Genomic DNA, 19499 nt, shown 5'->3' on the forward strand with positions numbered 1-19499 from the left:
GAAGAGCATGAAGAAAACGAAGAAGTGAGGCGAAGTGAAAGGCGACTCTCAAGGGAAAAGGAAATGAGATGGTCGGACGCTAGTGAGTCTGCACCAAGAACGTCAGAGTCCGCCACGCAGCCTGTCCTATATGAAGAAGTATCTCATGGTCAGAGGGGGGTGTCTTCGCCACCCTATGTAGACAGACTAAGGACATTGCCAGGTAGACAGCGACGCGCGAATATTACCCGTGCAATAGACAGGAGAACAATGAGAGAAGAGAAAGAGGGCTACGCATTCCAATTTCCGCTACTAGAGAAGGGGGGGGGGGGAGACCACAGTATATTCCATGGCCACAAATGGATCGAGAAAACCTGGAAAACAAGCTTCCAATGCTGACATCTGGTGCCGGAAAGTGGATACAGGAGTTAGAAAAAATGACAGGAGACACACGCTAGTTATAGGGGATATCAAAGGTCTGCTGATCGCCATACTTGGTGAGAGAGCAGACGATGTGTGGGCACGAGCAGGCTACCCTGGTGTAACCACAATTAATACTGTGCATGACGGAGCGCCATTTAACAATTGTAGAGCTGCAGTATGGAAAGCGCTACGAGTACTTTACCCAGATACTTCCGATATGGGAGCTATAATGACTCGAAAAATGAAGGAGTCGGAAGATCCGTTGATTTATGTACAGAATTTCCAAGACGCATGGGTGCTCGAAACGCATGAATCTTGGACGAAATCTATACCTGTGTTTTGCCATATACTGTGCCAAGGGTTGCCAGAACCGGTGCAGAAACAACTCAAGAAATTGGTGGGAATGGAAGCCAAACCTTGGGCAGAAATACAGTTGACCATTGCACATTATTGTAGACTGCTGCAGGAAAAGAATCGCAAAAAGGAATCGACTCGTAAGCGTGAGGAAGCTAAGTTGGTGTAAACGAAATTGTCAAAGTATGCTCTTGAGGGAGCCATGCTAACTAGCGCAGCTGAATCAAGCATGCAGCAGGTGGCTAGTCCACAACAAAATAATCAGGGTAACGTAGGGTTTTACCCAGGGGGAAGAGGATTTAGAGGAAGAGGATGGCAGAGCAATCAGGGAGGTGTCCAAAATAATCAAGGAGGCTTTAAAAATATGCAAAATGGTAACCAAGACATGTCAAATGGGCAAACGATCCGACCGCCGCCTTTATGTTGGCTGTGTGGAATGGCAGGGCATTTGGTGCGCACATGCAGATGTCGAGGCATGATGCAGAACGGCCAAGGAACAGGAGCAGGCATGGCGAATCCACCTGCAGTTTTACAACAGGGCGTTGCACAGAATCACACGGTACAGCAACAAGCACCAGGAGCACAACAAGGGGCGCAACCACAAAGCATGGGGACTTTTCCACAAGTACAATCCCAACAGGCACCGCTGCAACCATCACAGACCATGAACCCTGGAAGGGGAAGTAACAATGGGACTGGGGAAAATCCACAGGTTCACGGTGGGCCAAACTTGTATATGAACTAGGACAGCTCACTGGGAACCCTGATGTGCTCTATCCTATCAGTGACACCAGACCCTCAGGGAACCTAGGGTGGATGTCGTTATAGGTGGTAAAGAATATTCCTTCCTGATTGACACGGGTGCGACACGCTCGTGCATACGTGAAGGCAAGTTTTCCTTGTCCGGCGAGGCCATAGATGCTCAGAGTTTTACAGAAGCTCACAGTCTAGTTCCCTTTACAGACACACTCCCAGTCTCCATAGGAGAGTGCGAAATGAATGTACCTTTATTGTATTCACGTCAGACCCCAGTAAACATTTCGGGTCGAGACTTAATGACAAAGTTGAACATGACAATTAAGTTCCCGGAGGAGGGCATAGTATGCTCCACTCCAGGAATGCACTACTCAAATGTATGTGAAAGGATTAGAGCTTACTCAGGACACATAGCCATGAGGACCATACTATTAGAGCCAGAAATCTTTGCATATGGCATGCGAGTGCTTATGGTGGGATTGCCAGGCCTTGCAGACAGGATCATGAGAACCCCTGATGAGTTTTTATTCAGACCAAGAATACCTATGCATGAGGAGGAGGGACAAGTATTTCCCTTGATGATACACACAGCTGCAGTGCGAGGGAACGTGGTCTTGGTTGACTGTTACAATGATGAAGGCAGACAATGGTGCGCAATACTTGCCATTGAAGAAGGATATCGAGTGACTGACGTCACTGATGACGATCTGTTTGAAGAACAAACAGAAACGGGAGAGACAATGGTGGAAGTAAGTCTCACCTTTTGGGTAAAGATGATTAAAAGAGAAATACCTCAGAGAATGATGTTGGCACTAAAACGTCCTGAATATTTTGATGACGATATAGCTAAAGTGCCTGTCGCAGTGTGGACTACTGGACCCTATGATGTGGGTCTCTTGAAGGGGGTTGGAGAAGTGAAGATTAAACTAAAACCAGGAGCAATTTTACAGAGAGCCCGACAATATCCCATGTCCAGAGAGGCAGATAAGGGATTTCGAAGACAATATCTGCCATGATGGACCAGGGCATCACAGTGACGTCAGAGTCACCATGTAATATGTCAGTGTATCCTGTCAAAAAAATCAGAGGGGGGGGGCCTTGGAGGCTAATTCAAGATCTAAGGCCGATAAACGATATTGTTGAGGCAGAGTTCCCATTAGTCCTGAACCCGGCTACAATATTATGCAATATACCCGTTGAGGCAAATTATTTCACGGTGATTGACTTGAAAAATTCATGTTTCTCAATCCCGTTGCACCGTGACTCATAAGATCTGACGTCATTTATGTTCAGACAAATGCGTCTGAAAAGCACGAGGCTGCCACAGGGGTACTGTGAGTCTCCTTCTATTTTCAAAAGAGTCCTGCAGATGGACTTAAGTAATATTGCATTCAAAAGTGTCGTCCTGCAGTATGTGAATGACATCCTAATTTGCAGCACCACAGAAGAGCAATGCAGGCACGATTCTATTCAACTATTGACTATACTGGCTGAGAAAAGGTATAAGGTTGACAATGAAACATTACAATATTGTCAACAGGAAGTGCTGTACATAGGCCAGCTGATCTCACATGAAGGGAAGAAAGTGACCCCAGAAAGGGCTGAAGCCATATTGAACACGGCTAAGCCACACACGATAAAGCAAATGCAGAGCTTTCTAGGCCTGTGCAACTATGTTAGGGCATGGGTTTTCGATATGAGCTCTTATACTAAGCCTTTACTTCAGGCCCTAAAGAAGGCCCAAGTGACAAAAGAAAAGGTTGAATGGTCTGAGGCCATGGAGAAAGGGTTTGCTGAACTCAAGAGGAATTCCCAATTAGGCAGAGGAATTTTACCACTTTTCACACACAAATGGCAGCGTCATGACGGCAGTGTTGGCTCAAAGTACCTTGTTGGGATACAAGCCCCTGGCATATTACAGTGGGAATCTAGACCCAGTAATGAGAGTCCACTTCCTATGCGAACAAAGTTTAGCTTCCGCAGCGTTCGCCATAGAAAAGGCGACAACCATTGTGATGGGATGCTCCATGACGCTGTACGTCGAGCACTCATTATTTGCCATTTTAGAGAAACCAAAGGGCACATTGACATCGCAGAGTGCTTCTGCTTATGAAGTGATCATATCAAACCAATCGATTAAAATAGTCCGATGTAAGATAGTAAATCTAGCTATGTTCATCGCAGAGCCAGTCACTGAGGTAGAGCTGATACATGACTGCGCAAATTATGAAGAGTTCTATGATTAAATTCCCAAGGTGAAAGAAAATTCCTTGGCAGGAGGAGAGATCCTCTTCATTGACGGGTCTTCGAGAATCGATCAAAATGACGGGCAAAGATATACAGGCGTCGCTGTGGTGAAACACACAGCTAATGGAGAGTTTCAAGTGCTTCTTAGTGCACGAATACCATCTCATTATTCAGCACAGGCTGCAGAATTATTGGCGTTGATACTCGCCATTGAGAATCACGCGGACAGGAAGTAACTGTGTACAGTGACTGCGCCTATGTGACGTCAACAGTGCACACAGGCCTAGCGCGCTGGAAAAGGGGCTACCTCCGAGCAGACGGCACGGCAGTACATCACGCAGCCTTATTGGACGGGCTGATTAAGGCACTACAGCTCCCAGTGGGCTTAGCGGTCGTGAAATGCGCTGCCCACACCAAGGGTACAGATTTTGTCTCGCGCAGAAACCAAGCAGCAGACGCAGAAACCAAGCGTATGGCATCCAAAAGTGAGACGATTATGGAAGTGGAAGTGGCGTGCACCAATGAAAGAATGATGGTTGCACGAGCAACACCTGAAGCCTTTAACTATCTTGGGCAAACGCAATTAATGGAACTCCATGGGGCGGCGCCACAGGACGAGAAGAACCTGTGGAAACGTCAAGGGTGTTCTTTTAACCCCTCTGACAGCTTGTGGCGACAAGACAGCGCTGGTAAACCAGTAATGTCTGTAGCCCTATTAAAAATAGTGCTGGAGCAGTTACATTACCTGGCGCATATGACAAAGGAGAAACTAGTAGCAACACTCGCGCAAGACTGGTTCATCCCGAATTTAGCTGAGCATGTTGCATTCTTTATGGTGAACTGCATAATCTCCCAGCAATTCACCGCTGGGCACAAATTAAAAGTTTTGAGAGGAGTCATCCCCAGGCCAAATGGGCCTTTTCAGCACTTGCATGTCGATTACTTCGACATATGCAACGGGTACAGATACTTCATTTTTGTGGTGTGTCCATTCTCTAGATGGATAGAGGCAGGTCCATGTACACACCCAAACTCTACCTGTGCAGCACATTTTTAGTGAGGGAAGTGTTCTCCAGGTGGGGGTGTGCGAAGTCATGAGATCAGATAATGGCCCTCACTTTGTCAATGCATTGTTCGAACAGATTAACTTGCTGCTTGGTATAAAGCACAAGTTCATGCCGGCGTATCATCCACAAGGTAATGGGATCTGTGAGAAGCTCAACGGCTTGTTAAAGTAAAGGATAGCCAAGTTGAAGATACTCTAAGGAAGGGATGGTTGCACTGCCTTCTACTGGCATTGTATGCTCTTCGGAACCAACCTGGCTCTGACCATCATCTTATGCCACAAGAGATAGCCACAGGAAGAAGGAGAACTCCCGTAAAACCCTGAGCTAGATGTGATGCCCAGTCAACAGGAGAGGTTTTAGCGTCTGAAATGCAAAACTATCTGAACTGCATGACATCTTGCCTTACTGTAATTTCAGACCAGCTGCAGCGACAATGAAAAAGGTGCAGCGCAGCACAGGACATAGGAGACACTGCAACAGACCCAGTTCAAGGTCTACGATTTCCACTCCTCTTCCCTGGAGACGCTGTCTTCGTGAGGAATCACACAAGGAAAAAGTGGGACGAGCCAAGGTTCAACGGACCGTTCACAGTTGAAGATGTTACTCCATCTGCAGTCAAGCTACAAGGAAGAAGAGCTTGGATCTTCCTGGGTGATATCAAGCCATACGTCGGAGAAACCCCCCTGCCTGCACCCCACCGCGAAGAGACTACAGACAACGGGGAAAACCACAGCACGTGCAGACGAGATTCAGGACGAGGAAGGAGGGCGCATGACCAGCAAAGTAAAGACAAAGAACTTTTTTACAAATTGTGGCTTAACTTGGACACTTCCTCTAAGCAAAAAAGGGGATAAGGACATAAAAACGGACACACTGTGAATCCCAGTTGCGGGGTGAAGAAGAAAATTGCACGTATAAGCCACAACATGTTCTGTTGATTTGAACTGAGGCACACTTAAGCCTTGATGAGAAAAAGGACAATGACAAATTTTGACCGAGGAGACACACATTGGAAGCAAATACAGTATCCCAATTCATTCAGCACCGAGACCTTATTCGAAATCAGTTATGGTGTCCCACAGTAGAGACATCACAGAGGACGTGGTCACCTATTTCAACCTAGTGCTAAGATCATACCTGTCATTGGTAGGGAGGCTCACAAGTGTCAGACTTTCTCCAAGATCCTGAAAACGAAAAAATAATAAGACAACTGCTTACTGTCATTGCCGAACAACTCATCCTATTCCCTGAGTACAGTGAGAAAGAACCCAATGCTCCCAACACAGGTGGAAATAGATGAGCTCATCAACACACTGTTCTTTCGCATAATTGAAGACTGTCCAACCATTGTCGGAAGAACGACAGATACACTAACATTTCTTCGGGATCCAGCAAACACTGAACATTTGAGCCATCTCTTGAATAAGATAATCATTTTGGTCGCACTCCATGCGACCGGACAGTGCAGACATTGTTTACATCAAGGAAAAAACCCATGATCCTGAATCTTAAAGACAGAACAGGTGTCCTTGTCACCAGAAGACAGCAGATTGGCATACGTCGTCTTTCACCTTATTGAAGACTTTCCAGAGCTAGTGGGAAGACCAATCAATGTTGACATACTTAAATTTCTCAGAGATCCAGTAAAGTGTGCTCAGCTAAACATGCTCCTACATGGTATTATAGCTCAAATCAAAATTTCCAATCTCCGTCGAATCCTTAGAAGATCGTGAAACTTTCCACCCAGGGACAGATCGAGGGAGCGGAGTCGAGAACTCCATGTGTTGTATTTGTTGTCATTTTTTCCCTATTTCTTTATACTGACCAGTGTCCAATATGTCCTCAGGACTGAGTCAGATTCGAAGGGTGGACTGCAAGCTGACCTACTTTGAACATGCACAGTAAAAGGGCTCACTGAAGTGTTATATAATCTGTTTTTCCCATAGTCTAACAGAGGAATTGTTTCCTGAAATAAGAGACAATCCGTCGCCCGCAAGAGGGGGGACACTTGTGAACCATTTAACACTCGCAAACGCATTATTTGAAAGACGATATTGGTTAAGGAAATAATAACATTGACATTTGGCGAATGATCGAGATGGGGGCTCAGAGCAGTAACCTGGTCCTCCACAAGCAGAGAGGCACCCCCGCTTCTCTGGAAGGAAATGCTGTCGCCTTACATATCGAACAATAATGTACTTATGCATTGTATTTATCATTATTTTACTGTCATTAACGATCAGAACTGCATTCTTTATTGGTGCACAAAGCATTCCAATTTCAGTGCACCCACCTGATGATACACGCATGAAACCCACAAGCGCACCCAGACCTTATATAGTTATTCCAGTCCCTAGAAAATCTGATGGTAGAGTAAATGAACGTGATTAATAGTGATATACACACACTTATTGTAACGAATGAGCAGGAAAGCCGGAGACAGGGTTGGCATGAAATGAATGAAGAAAAAACATTAACAACTGCACACAGTGAATGCACACGAAACAGGCCTACTGTCAATGACTGCAGAACCACAAACGAAAACAGCAGAGACGATGAGACTGCCTGCCATAAAAACCTTCACAGAAGATAGTGGGAGAAAACAAGAAGAATTAAGAGAAAGACCAACCGAAGCAGTCATATCAGAAACCCTTAAGAAAACAGAAGCGGCCTCAGAAAAACTCTCCGCAAGGACACAAATGTTATTAGACTTACTATTCCCGCACATAGCCAGGGCGAGGAAACTTCATGAGGAACTGAAAAATAAAACCACAGAGACTGCATTACCCATCATATATGTTCCAACACAAGGGACACGTACCAGTTCCACAATACAGCCATATACCGGACCAGTGTCAGGCTGGTTGGCATGGGCATTTGCACGCAGCAGAGAATAGATGCATGAGGACCAGGAAAGAGCTGCCAGACTCCTGTCCACTCAAATGGCGCAGATGAAGAAGCCTGCACCATGGCCAGGATACCTGAGAACCCTCCAGCAAGAAAGCCATACAAATGCATTCAGAAATGTAGTAATACCAAACTACCTTAAGAATCAAGAGAAGCATGCATGAAGACGACACCGAACTGAACGATTACCTGGACAGCACAGCACACTAAGGTAACAACATTTGGTACCAGCACATGAAGGAAGTTGGAAGACGAAAATCCGAAGGGGAATGCTTCGTTTGCGCACTCCTACCGAACAGCATGGGAAAGTCCAAGATCTTCGTGGCTGTAGAAATTGATGTCCCAACAGCACACTGTCTCTCACACACAGCAATGCGCAATACCAGAGGCCAGTTCATGGGAAATGATGCCTCATTGATATGGGCAGCTGAAACAGTGTATCCAGATGAAGATGATTATGTCCAGGACATTAAGATGAGAAATGGAGATCATACTAGGAATTTCGTGATCAGGTACAAGAAACCTGAAGTTAAAGGAGCAGGAATAAGATGGGAAGTAAACCCGAGACTAAATGTCCAAGGAACGACTCCAGAAGAAGCTCAAGTTTGGAATAACGGAGGCCAAATGCAGATTTGGGGAACAGTGCTTTCACCAAACGGATGGGAAGGAGGAGTAGTGATCTGCCGAGCATGGATGGTCCTTGGAGCCTGCAAGGAAGCAATCGAAAACTCACAAAGACTGTGCAAACCACTATGGCCTAAACATACACAATTACTAACATGGGTCGAAGACAGAGGTGCACCCTTGCACATAGTGCCGCTCGAAAAGCCCGAAATTGTGCTTCAGGAACAATGGCACGAGGAAGATGGGAGAGAATCAGAACTGCGGACGAATTTTTGAGGCTCCAGGAATGACTCGTGGGACTGCAGTAATTATGGATCATTATTGGGCATGCGGATCCAAGGCATACATCAGATTGCTGAAAAACCGAGGAGGCATATGCACAATAGTGAATGTCCATATTCCAGCACTATTAATCCCGAAAAGTGACCTGAATATTCAGTTTCCTGAAAGCAGATGCTCACCTGAGGAAGAAGAGATCTGTGGAACTGCTGACGCGAATAAAGAGACAATTATTTCTCTGCTTAATCATAAGCATTTCATGCAATCCCATATGAACACAGGCTGTTCAGCCTCACCCCATCAGTATTCACAACGATTTTCATGCCACGAATCCAAGTTGGAGTAAATACTAAATGGTTGCAGATAACCAGATGGGAGTTGACTCTCCAGAACAGATATGCACTTGACATGATCACAGCTATGGATGGAGGAGTTTGTGCAAAAATTGGAGAATCATGTTGCACATTTATACCTTCTCACGATGAGGAAAATGGAACTTTAACAGAAGCTACAAGTATGCTGACAAACTTGCAGAACCATATGATCAATGAAACCGACGAAGTTGATGATGACCGCTGGTTTGGATCACTGTTGTCATGGGTTCCACAATGGATGGCGGATGCATTCAAATTCTTGGGAGCCCCGCTAGTGATATTACTGGGATTTTGTGTTATCAAGATAATAGTCTCGCAATGCCAGAAAACTGCAAAGAAAGCCATAGGGATGAAGATCATGATTGATGTCAAACCAGGATGGAAGCCCAGTGATCTGACTGATGAAGAAATAAGGGACTTTGTGAAGGCTAAAAAGCACGCACCAGAAGGTACAAAGTTTCTTTATCCCAGAAAACACAGAAATTATGAAGGAAAATTGATTTATTGCAGCCCAAATGGACAATGTCAGCTGATGACATGGAGCAAAGACGAACATGTAAGGACAGCAGGAAGTCTGAAAGGAGTGATACAAATATGGACTCCAAAGAGACACATCTTCAAACCATCATGTACAAACCCAGAAGATGAAGAGGGAATGAACCCAGAAGATGAAGTGAAGATGAATACAGAAGAACCAAGTAAGATGAATCCAAAGAAGGAAGCGGAAGTGGTTGATGGATCGACCAGAGAGGGGAGTGTAGAGGAGGTCTCAAATAAAGCCTGCACTCCAGCTGCCCATTTTGAAAGTACCAAGAACGTTCACACCGAGATATGTGACGCATGATGAGCAAATGAACCAGCAGAGAGCCGCAGTAGTACTGTTGAAGTACCAATAATCAGATAACCATGGACAGTAAGGTATCCATTGAGAAAACCCTACCAGCAAATGAAATGAAATGAAGGTTGTTTAACACTGTCCCGGAAGAAACTAATTGACGACGAATGGTGACGTCACGAAGGCCCGGGCAGACATGTTGATAGAAGATAAGATGACCCATAGATGACACACAGAGACGGAACGCCATGAATAAGGATATTGTGAACCTAGGAGGAGAGATGATGTTGAAATATAAAGAAACTTAAGCTGTAAAGCAGGATGAAGTCATTCACCCAGCTAAATGCCTGTACATATGCTTGAAACCGCAAGAAAGCTAAGGAAACAGTGCGGCTTGCTATGCTTCGTAGACGATAGACCGCAGCAAGCGCCACCTATACATATCTACCTCAACGAAGCACACTATACAAGTGTGAGTCCACTTAACAAAAAAGCAGAATTAACTCAGATTACTAGAGGTCAAACAGGACAAGATTCGTATTCAAGCTAAAACAAGAAGAGTTGGCTGAATGAAAACTCGACAAGAGCAACCGTGTCTGGGGAGCCAAGTTCAGACCAATAGAAGGAGCAAACAGTAGCTTCGCGGAAATTGAAACTTAAGAACAGAACAGCCTATCTCAGGAAGGCCGAGATAAGGAGGCCCAGGCAGGTGGCAAGCCGAACAAGAATTAAATGCACAGATTCACGGTGTGAGCAGCACGTGACCATCTGGGCAAGAAGTGGCATGGGTTCACACCTACGCCTGGCTGTCGCCCAGACAGAGATGATATAACTTTTTCTGACAAGAAGATACAGTTTCTAGGCCGACCACAGCCAACTAATTGACACATAGCCACTAAAGTAATGATTGATTGAAGGGAGGCCAGGTGAATCTTGGGGCATCCTGCACCTGGTTGACCATTCTGCGTGCTGCTAAGTAAAGTGGAAATGTATGCATGGGGTTGAAGCCAATCCAATCACAATGGACCAAATAATCTAGGGTCCTATAGATAGTAAAACCAATGAGACGTCGTACTCCTAGTGACATCTACTAGAGCAATGTTAGAAGGAAGGGCTTAGACGCCCACCTGATACTGTTTATCCAATCCTCTTACTCTGTTGCCATATACAGAAATAGTACCTCTAGTAAAGTTACCTTTTCCTAACGGATAGAATTGCATGTTAACTTTTCGAGTGTTACACGTCAATGATGACATGTTTTGAGTATAAATGTTACTGTTTGTATGAAGTTCTTGGAAGTTGAAGCGAGACGGACTATCGCATCACTGTTGATTTCCATGTTTCCCCGTTTTTTGTACTTGTCATTAAACGGTCTCCCCAGTCCAACAGTGAAAAATAGGTTGATGCCATAGAGGGCACAAGTGGTGCAGATCGTTCTAGGAATGGTGGAATACCAGAGTTCTGCACAATGAAAAGGTGCACACATCAATTGCGAGAGTAGCACTGTAAAAAGGAAAGGGCTCATTTTAATGGTTATATAAGTCAAAACCAAAATAAAAATCATTTACAGGTAACAGAAATGTAGGGGCACCGCTAAGTATAACCAAACCTAGAAGTAGGCTGAAACGCGGTAAAGAGGCATTGTAGTATACCTCTGCAGCCAACGTGTATTCGCTTTTATTAATCTGCAACAAAGCCACGGCGGCTGGTAACACATCGCAGGTCCCACAATCTCAAGCTGGTATGGTAAGAAGCAAAACAGATGTTTTTTCGACGTCACATATTAGAACACATGAGTCCCGCCGACAGGCATGGAGAGCATAACCATTTAATAAGTCAAAATTATTTGCGAAACATGATTTTTAGATGGAGTTAAGAGAACCACAGCAGTTTCAAATTTCCCTTGAGCACATTTTGCCTGGGAAGAAGGCCAAAGAGTTGTTAATATGCAACATTTGTATAGATGTACGTCCGTGGTTCAAGGCACTGTCCGTGTCGTGGAAGGGAGCGCTTCTCATGAGAACTTGGATGAGATGACCGGGGCAGTTGAATAAAGTTCTGCTGATCATCTCAAATGTTTTAATAAATTGTCATTATGATGTGGGAAGTGGGTATTGGATTGGACGTCACATATTCTAATTATGGGCGGTGTGGGAAGGTTTGTAGACCCAATTACAGAATATAGTGTATGCTTTTCTGCAAGGGTCTGATGTGCAAGCACCAATCCGCTCGGTGTGGGGAGATTTCTTCCTGTTGCAAAGTTACTAATGTTAATCAGCTCGATTGTTAAAAAAGTCTTAGGTTTAGGGGCATTTCTGTGACAGCACTTTTTCATGCAGTTCTTTTCCGCAATCTGTTTGAATATAGCTGTCCCAGCTGCGTCTGGGCCCTGAATAAACCTGAATTACTTCTTTCCTGCATACACTCCCTTTTTGACTACTTTTGTAATTTTTATTGGTAAGATCCGAGGCGGTCCTTGACACAACCCCATGAGAGGAAAGTGACTAGGCAAAGCGAAGCTGTTCCCAGAAAGAGGAAGGGATGTGCCTCCAGCAATCCCCTGCTGAGAAACTATGAATCTACCAATGGATGTTGCAGAGACTAGGAGAGATGTTCATGAGATTCAGTAGGGATGATGATCGGCGAATTAGGAAGAATGTGGGATCCCATAAACCCAAGACGTGGGTTGAGAAGGGGAGACAAGTGGGATCATGATCCCCTTTTAAGCCCGGAACAAAGCCAGACAGTGAGACTGTGTTGCTCTGGAGACTTTGCCTGTGTTTTTCCTTTGATTCTCTTGAAGTTACTTTCTCTACGTGTTGTGTAAATAATTCCTTGTTTATTGTACGCATGTGTCCAGCCTGTTTGTGCTTCCCACCCATCTATATTACATGGGTGTACAATAAGTAACACCAGAGTACGAAAAGGCTGAAAGAGAGAGGGGTTGGAGCAGAGCAGAACAGAAAGTAGGAAAGCAGGGTAGAAGGAGAATCTAGCACACCAACTCCTGTTCAGACTCACCTAGAAATAAGTTAGAGAGAAAGTGAGAAGGGGAGGCGATGATAAAATGGGAGGGAAGGTTCAGAGGGCCCACACATTGTGGGTCGTGAAGGCGCCATCAAATGGATGGGTGATGGCTAAGGTACAGGGGCAAGAAAAGAAAGGCAAGGTGACAAGGAAGAGGCCCTTGCCACCAGACTCCCACCTAAGCCAATACCAACCAAGCGAGAACATAAATAGGCTCTGGCAGTATCTGACAAAGACACTGTGGTACCTATGCCACATGGTATGTGTAGGAAGGTCTGGTGGTGCTACACACAAATGGGCGATTTTACTGACAAGCCTAGAGCCAAGGGTGGGGGTGGCCACCTCAGAACATCTGCATGGTGACCGAGATGATGACATGGAAAAGCCTCATCCCAGACAGGAAAGAAGTGCAGACGCCACATACTGTTGGGGCCTTTTGGTTTGAGTTGCAGGAGGTGCCGGCCAGGAGAAGTAAAGGATGGACTACAGCCCTTAAGCAAGCTGCAATTTCTTTTAGATTTCTTGGAATATCCCTAGTTTATTTAAACAGTCCATCCCAAAGGCTTGGCAAATTTTTCTGAAACGACTGGGTACAGGTGTTGTATTGATCCCACGACTGTGGCTCTTACCTGTTGGTAAAGGGATTCAGTATTAGATGGTGTCACAACAGCAACTTGCATGCTCAACATTTAGTATTATGAAGATATTTTGAACAACACTCCCCAAATATCATACCATTTCTTTGAAGGGATAACCTAATTGTTCATGGTCTGACACCTTCTTTGTTGTTTTTCTTGCTCTTGTTTCAGAATGTCCAAAGCATAGGAAACTCTTACCTGGCGCCGTGTCCTCCCAAGCCGCCTAGGGCCCATGAGTTGAAACTTCAAGTGAAGCATATCAGAGCTACTTTATTGACCGGCCAAAATGCTGCAGGTAATTCTATGTATATAACATGAGTTGTCCCGAACACACACATGTACATATCAGTCTGAATGGCATTCTAATAAGTGTCTTAAAAAGATTGTCTGGTTATATATGTGTATATCTATGATAAGTTGCCTGCACCATATTGGGCGTCTCATATTGGATGTTGGACTAACAATAGTTGCTTTCTTAATTATTTAAATGGACTGTTTAGTTGATAGGTTTCAAGAGCACAGATCTACCTGATGTCAACTGAAGCATTCTGCAGGAGCAATGTTTACATTGCAATACATTAGGTCTCTGTATTATCCGCAGAGTGATCTCTTATTACCTTCTTTTCTCTGGTAGGCAGGGCTTTTGTTTCATTGCAGATGTGAAATTTTCCCTGAAGAGGTCTAAGCATTTATATGCATTAACCTGGTGTAACATGCATTTTTACAGCAGTTGCATATTTTATTCATGGCGGTCAGTTGACCATGTCGGTTTTGGATTGATGTCAGTGGAAACTGGGTAATTTCTGTGTGGATATAACACTTTTGTCAGGCTTCACTCCATTGTCGTTGGAGACATTGCATGGCTATTCAAGGAAGCCGCTTGGCTGGTATGCAATGACTAAATCACGGCAAAAATGTTGCCTGTACAAAAAATGCCATTGTTTGACCCGGTAAAGGTGTACCCCATAATACCATTTAAGGGCCGCTGGGTTTGCAGGGGTGTCCCCCACTGCCCTTAAATGGTATAATGGATCCAGGGGTGTCCCCCGCATCCTTTACATAGATTGTGGCGGCAAAACCACAGCCTTTTTGCCGCGATTTTAACACATGGAACCGCTTGGCTGTGGTTCGGCGGTAAAGCAGTTGTGGGCTGACGGAGAGTGAACCACAGCATGAAATGAGAAAAGTGTCAACGTGGAATACTATAGTATCTGTCTCTTGGATAGAGGGTAGGGGCTTCTAGTTGCAATAGCATTTTATAATACAAGTGTCTTTTCAAGTCAAACCTCAGGCTGGTACAGAATTCCATTATATATATATGTAAACCCGCATTTCCTGTGGGTTTTCCGTGAGCATGGAATATGTATCAAATTACTATGGCCGTCATGTTTGTTTACACTCTCGTATCATTTTTTCATGCATAAAAAGGGGGTTTCCTTTTTGGCGCACATGAAAGGGTTGAGGACGTGGATGGGTAGGCTCCACCAGCAGGGGTAGCGGGTTGTCTGGGAGGTGATTTGGCGGAGAGTTGGAGAGTCCCTGTAGAGGATATGTTTGTTTTTTTGTTTGTTTTTTTTTCATTTATATAGCGCTCCAGACCCAGAGGTAAAAGGGCGCTTCGGGAAATGGTTACACAGTACATTATATGCAGTTTACATTTATACATTTATACATTTTATACAGTTTACAGGTAAAAAGCACAATTAAGTATAGGTAGTATCGTCAGTCGTAGGCGAGAGCAGATGGAAAATGCTAGTTTTTGTCCAATAACCATCTAATAACCAGTTTCCTAAAAGACTGAAAGGACTCGATAGATTTGATGTTGAGTGGTAGTGTGTTCCAAAGTTGGGAGGCAAGGACCGTGAAGCTGGATCCTCCAACTCTTTTTTTTAATGTGAATCTGGGCACTGTTAGGCATAAATTATGGGAGGATCTAGTAATTCTGGTAGCAGATTTCATGGTAAATTTGTTGGTGAGATAGGGTGGGGCTAGATGGTTTAAGGCTTTGTATGTGAGAAAAATGGTTTTTAGGTCGTTTTTTTAAATTTTTTTTATGGAGAGCCATTTGCACGATTTTCTTGTGGTAGAGATGTGTTCTCGCCTGGGGATGTTTAAAGCTGCTCATAGTGCGTTATTTTGGAGTACCTGTAGTTTATTAATAATGGATTGGTTTGCACCTAGGTATAGACTGTTACAGTAGTCCACTTTGGACTGTATGAGAGCCCTGGACAGCGTAAGGCAGCTATTAGAGGACAGGAAAGGTCTGCAGGCCCTGATCAGCTTACCAGTTTAGGCAGTGGCTGAGGCAGTCATGTTAATTTGTTTGGATAGGTTAGTGTTGGCATCAAGATAAAAGCCAAGTGTTTTCACACTTTTAACAATGGGAATAGTGTTACCATCGATGATGATACTATTGTAGTTAAGGCTGAGTTTCGCCAGGTGGGTGAACCGACAAGGAGAAGCTCAGTTTTCTCATCTTTCAGACAGAGGCCGTGTATGGCCATCCATGCCTGAATGATGGAGAAGATTTCATTAATCCGGGCAACGTCAGCATTGTAGTTACCTGAGAGGGTAAGGAGTATCTGGGTGTCATCTGCATAATTGGTGTAGGTGTCACCCAGATGGTCCAGTTTGTCAAAGAGTGGCTTTGTAAATATATTGTACAAAGTGGGCGGAACACAGCCTTGTGGGACACCACAGGTGATGGGGTCTGCTGCCGCTACTGGTGACAGAACCCTCATGGTTCTATTAGCCAAGAAGGATTGTATCCACATGACAGCAGAGGAGGAGAAGTGAGCTGCAGAAGATGGGTGGTTGCAGAGGATTTTGAGATCGACCAAATCGAAGGCCGCTGAGAGGTCTAAAAGGAGTAGGATGGCGGCGTTGCCTTTATCTTTGATTTCATCAATCTGACTTTTGAGGTCAACAAGGGCCGTTTCGGTTCCATGTTGAGGTCTAAAGCCAGATTGATGTGTTCCTAACAGTTGGTTTGTCTCCAGCTAGTCCTGAATTTGCAGGTAGGCAACTCTGTCAAGGATTTTTAGCAAGACCGTGGTGATGGGTCTTTAATTAGTGGGTATGGCTGGGTCTAATGATTGTTTTTTTAAAGTGGGAGAACCCATGATTGTTTCAGGTTGCTAGGGACTGAATTAGAAGAGAAAGACAGGTTAATTAGTTTAGTGATGAAAGGGGATAAATCTCTGGCTCCGTCTTTTATAATCTGGGCAGGGCAGCTGTCCCCTTTGCAGTTGGATGGTTTTAGAGAGGCTATTAATTTTTGTACTTCCAGTATAGTTACCTTTTTAAATGTAAAGCATAAGTTGGAGTCAAAGGTCGGTGGTGAGCTAAGGTTGGTAGGCTTATTACTGGTAAGTTGTTGTCGTTTATCCTCTATTTTAGTTTGAAGCTCTGTAATTTTATTGGCAAGGGCGTTCTGGATACTGGTGCACCAGGGTTTGTCTTCCGTGCACGTATCTGTGGGTGGAATAGGATTTTCTAATTCTTTTAGTATATTAAATAATTCTTTGGTGCAGGATCCAGCCTGATTTATCCTAACGTTGTAGGCTTCTTTCTTGGTGTGAATTATCTCCTTTTTTTATAAGGAGGATATATTCGTAAGATTGGTTTTGTTTTCAACAGATGGTTCCGGTATTTCTAGCTTAGCTTTCCTTTTTCTCAATATTTTGAGTTCAGGGGTGTACCAGGAGCTCAAATGAGCTCTAGGTTTTCCTTTGCGCAGTTTCAATGGGGTGATGGTATCGATGGAAATGGCCATGGAGTCGTTGAAGGTGTTGACCAGTAGGTTAAGGTCGGCAGTGGCCGGTAGTGCGTTGAGAGTGGGGAGGACCAAAGGTATTAGGGCTTCAGCAGTGATGTTGCACTTGTTCCTGGTTGGAACGGCTGGTGCCGTAGGGCATTTTTTAGGATCTAATTTATTGATATTAATATCGAACGGGATGAGGTGGTGGTCAGTCCATGCGAGAGGTTGGGGGGGCTTTGCAGGTAATATTGCAATTGAGAGCCGCTACCCAGTTGATGATTCTACCTTTCTGATGAGTAGGTTGAGAGCAAAGTTGTAAGAAGCCATGCTCAGCTAGAGCGCTGGCTAAGGAGGTGGCTGGAGAGTCATTGGGGTCATTGTACCCAAGGTTGAAATCTCCAAGGATGATGATTTGTGCTGATGGCTTGGAGTTTTCAGTTATTAGCGGGGTGATGTCTTCCTCAAAGGCTCTGGGATGTCCTGTGGGTCTATATATTAAGTGAATAGAGAGCGTGCTTTTGGGAGAGGTTTGCAACTTGATTGTGAGGTGCTCACATGATTTTAGTAGAGAGGAAGTGACTGATCTGAAGTCTAAGGAAGATTTAAAAATGATAGCTACACCTCCTCCCCGAGCATTAGGTCTGTCAGCTCTGAGGATGGAGTATTTGTCAGGAATGGCTAGGGTTAAGTAAGATCCTGATGCTTCATGTAGCCAAGTTTCAGCTATGGCGAGGAAGTCAAGATGATTAGTTAGGATGATATCAGCAATTTCTGTAGGATGGGCAGCAAGGAACCTGACATTTAGTAGAGCACCTTTTAGGGGGGAGTGATTTGGGCTTGTTAAAGGCTATGTCCCGATTATTAGTCCTGGTGTGGGGTTTGGCTGAAAGCTTACTGATCATGGAGGGGAGTCTGGTGCCTAATCTACTGTTCTGGGCTGTAGGGTTAGGGTTGACTGTGACTGTGTTTCCTGGAGGCCTGGTTGAGGGGGGCTTAGTACTGGGTTTTGTATGGTTGGGCTTAATACTGGTATTGGCGCCCCTTGTCAAACATGGACCACTTGGTCTAAGGTGACACAAAGTTCTATCAAAGATGGAGTTGGCTGGGATGTCAACTAGGCGGTCACTGTCTTTGGTGGTGTGGTTAAGGTGATAGCTGGGTGGGAAGGGTGCCATAGTGGGCAGGAAGGGTGTGGGGCAAGGGATAAAGGAGTGTCTCGGGCATCCAAGTTTGGCTAGGCCATTATTGAAAGCTATGTAATTATTACCGCTGCAAGGTACATTATCCTGCATGACACAGAAGGGGAACATGATGATTGTGAGCCAGGTGAGCATGGTCTGGCTGAGATGTGGTCTAGGTAGTGGGGCTAGGATAGGCAGATTCGACTAAGGCTAGGTGCATACAAATAGGCAGGTTGAACTTAGGCTTGAGGCTCTCAAATGGGCAGAATCGTCTTTAACAAGGTATACACAAATAATCCGATTCAGTTTAGGGTAGAGGTTGACAAAACAGGCAGATTCATCTTTAGCTAGGTATACACAAAAAGCAGATTCAGCTTAGGCTAGAGGCTCACAGTTAGGCAGACTCAGCTTTGGCTGGGTATACATGAATAAGCAGCTTCATCTTTAACCAAGTATGCACAAATAATCAGATTCAACTTAGGGTAGAGGCTGACAAAAAAGATTAATCTTTAGCTAGGTATTCACAAATAAGCAGATTCAGCTTTAGCTAAGTATACACAAATATGCAGAAATGATTTAGGCTAGGTAAGCACAAATAAGCAGTTTCAACTAAGGCTAGAAGATCACAATTAGGTAGAACCAGCTTTGGAAAGGTACATACAGGTAGGCAAATTCAGCAGTGGCAAAGGATTATGCAGACTGAGAAATGTGCCTACTAAAGATTTCTTTTGAAGTCACTGTACCCAGGATGCAAGAGTCTGGGTGATCACACACCTAACCTACAGGGCATATAGTTCAAGAATGCCGTGTATTACAGGGGCTGGATACTAGGCGTAATAGTGGCACAGGCAATGGCAGGCGCTCGGTAGATCAAGCTGAAGAAAACAGAGTGAAGAGAGGGCGGAGCGAAAGGTACAATGTAAGTAGGATAGGGTGTGAGAAAGCTGAGATGACTGAACAGAGGCAAATTATAGCTGTCTACGGTGTGCGTGGGCCTGGACGTGCGCAAGTGATAATGGCACACGTTAGGGTAAGTGGCCGGAGGGGA

At 44.7% G+C, this 19499-nt stretch overlaps 1 protein-coding gene across 1 annotated transcript in view; it reads left to right on the forward strand.

Annotated features, from left to right (window-relative positions):
- Nucleotides 1–19499, forward strand: part of C2CD2 (C2 calcium dependent domain containing 2) — a 1192289-nt gene that overhangs the window by 518979 nt on the left and 653811 nt on the right. The window contains exon 7 of the mRNA XM_069636030.1: nt 13682–13805. Within this exon, the coding sequence (XP_069492131.1) occupies nt 13682–13805 (124 nt within the window). The remainder of the gene's footprint in view (nt 1–13681; nt 13806–19499) is intronic.

Source organism: Ambystoma mexicanum, chromosome 7p (genome assembly GCF_040938575.1).
Source record: "Ambystoma mexicanum isolate Mex_15411 chromosome 7p, UKY_AmexF1_1, whole genome shotgun sequence".
Classification (NCBI taxonomy): Eukaryota; Metazoa; Chordata; class Amphibia; order Caudata; family Ambystomatidae; genus Ambystoma; species Ambystoma mexicanum.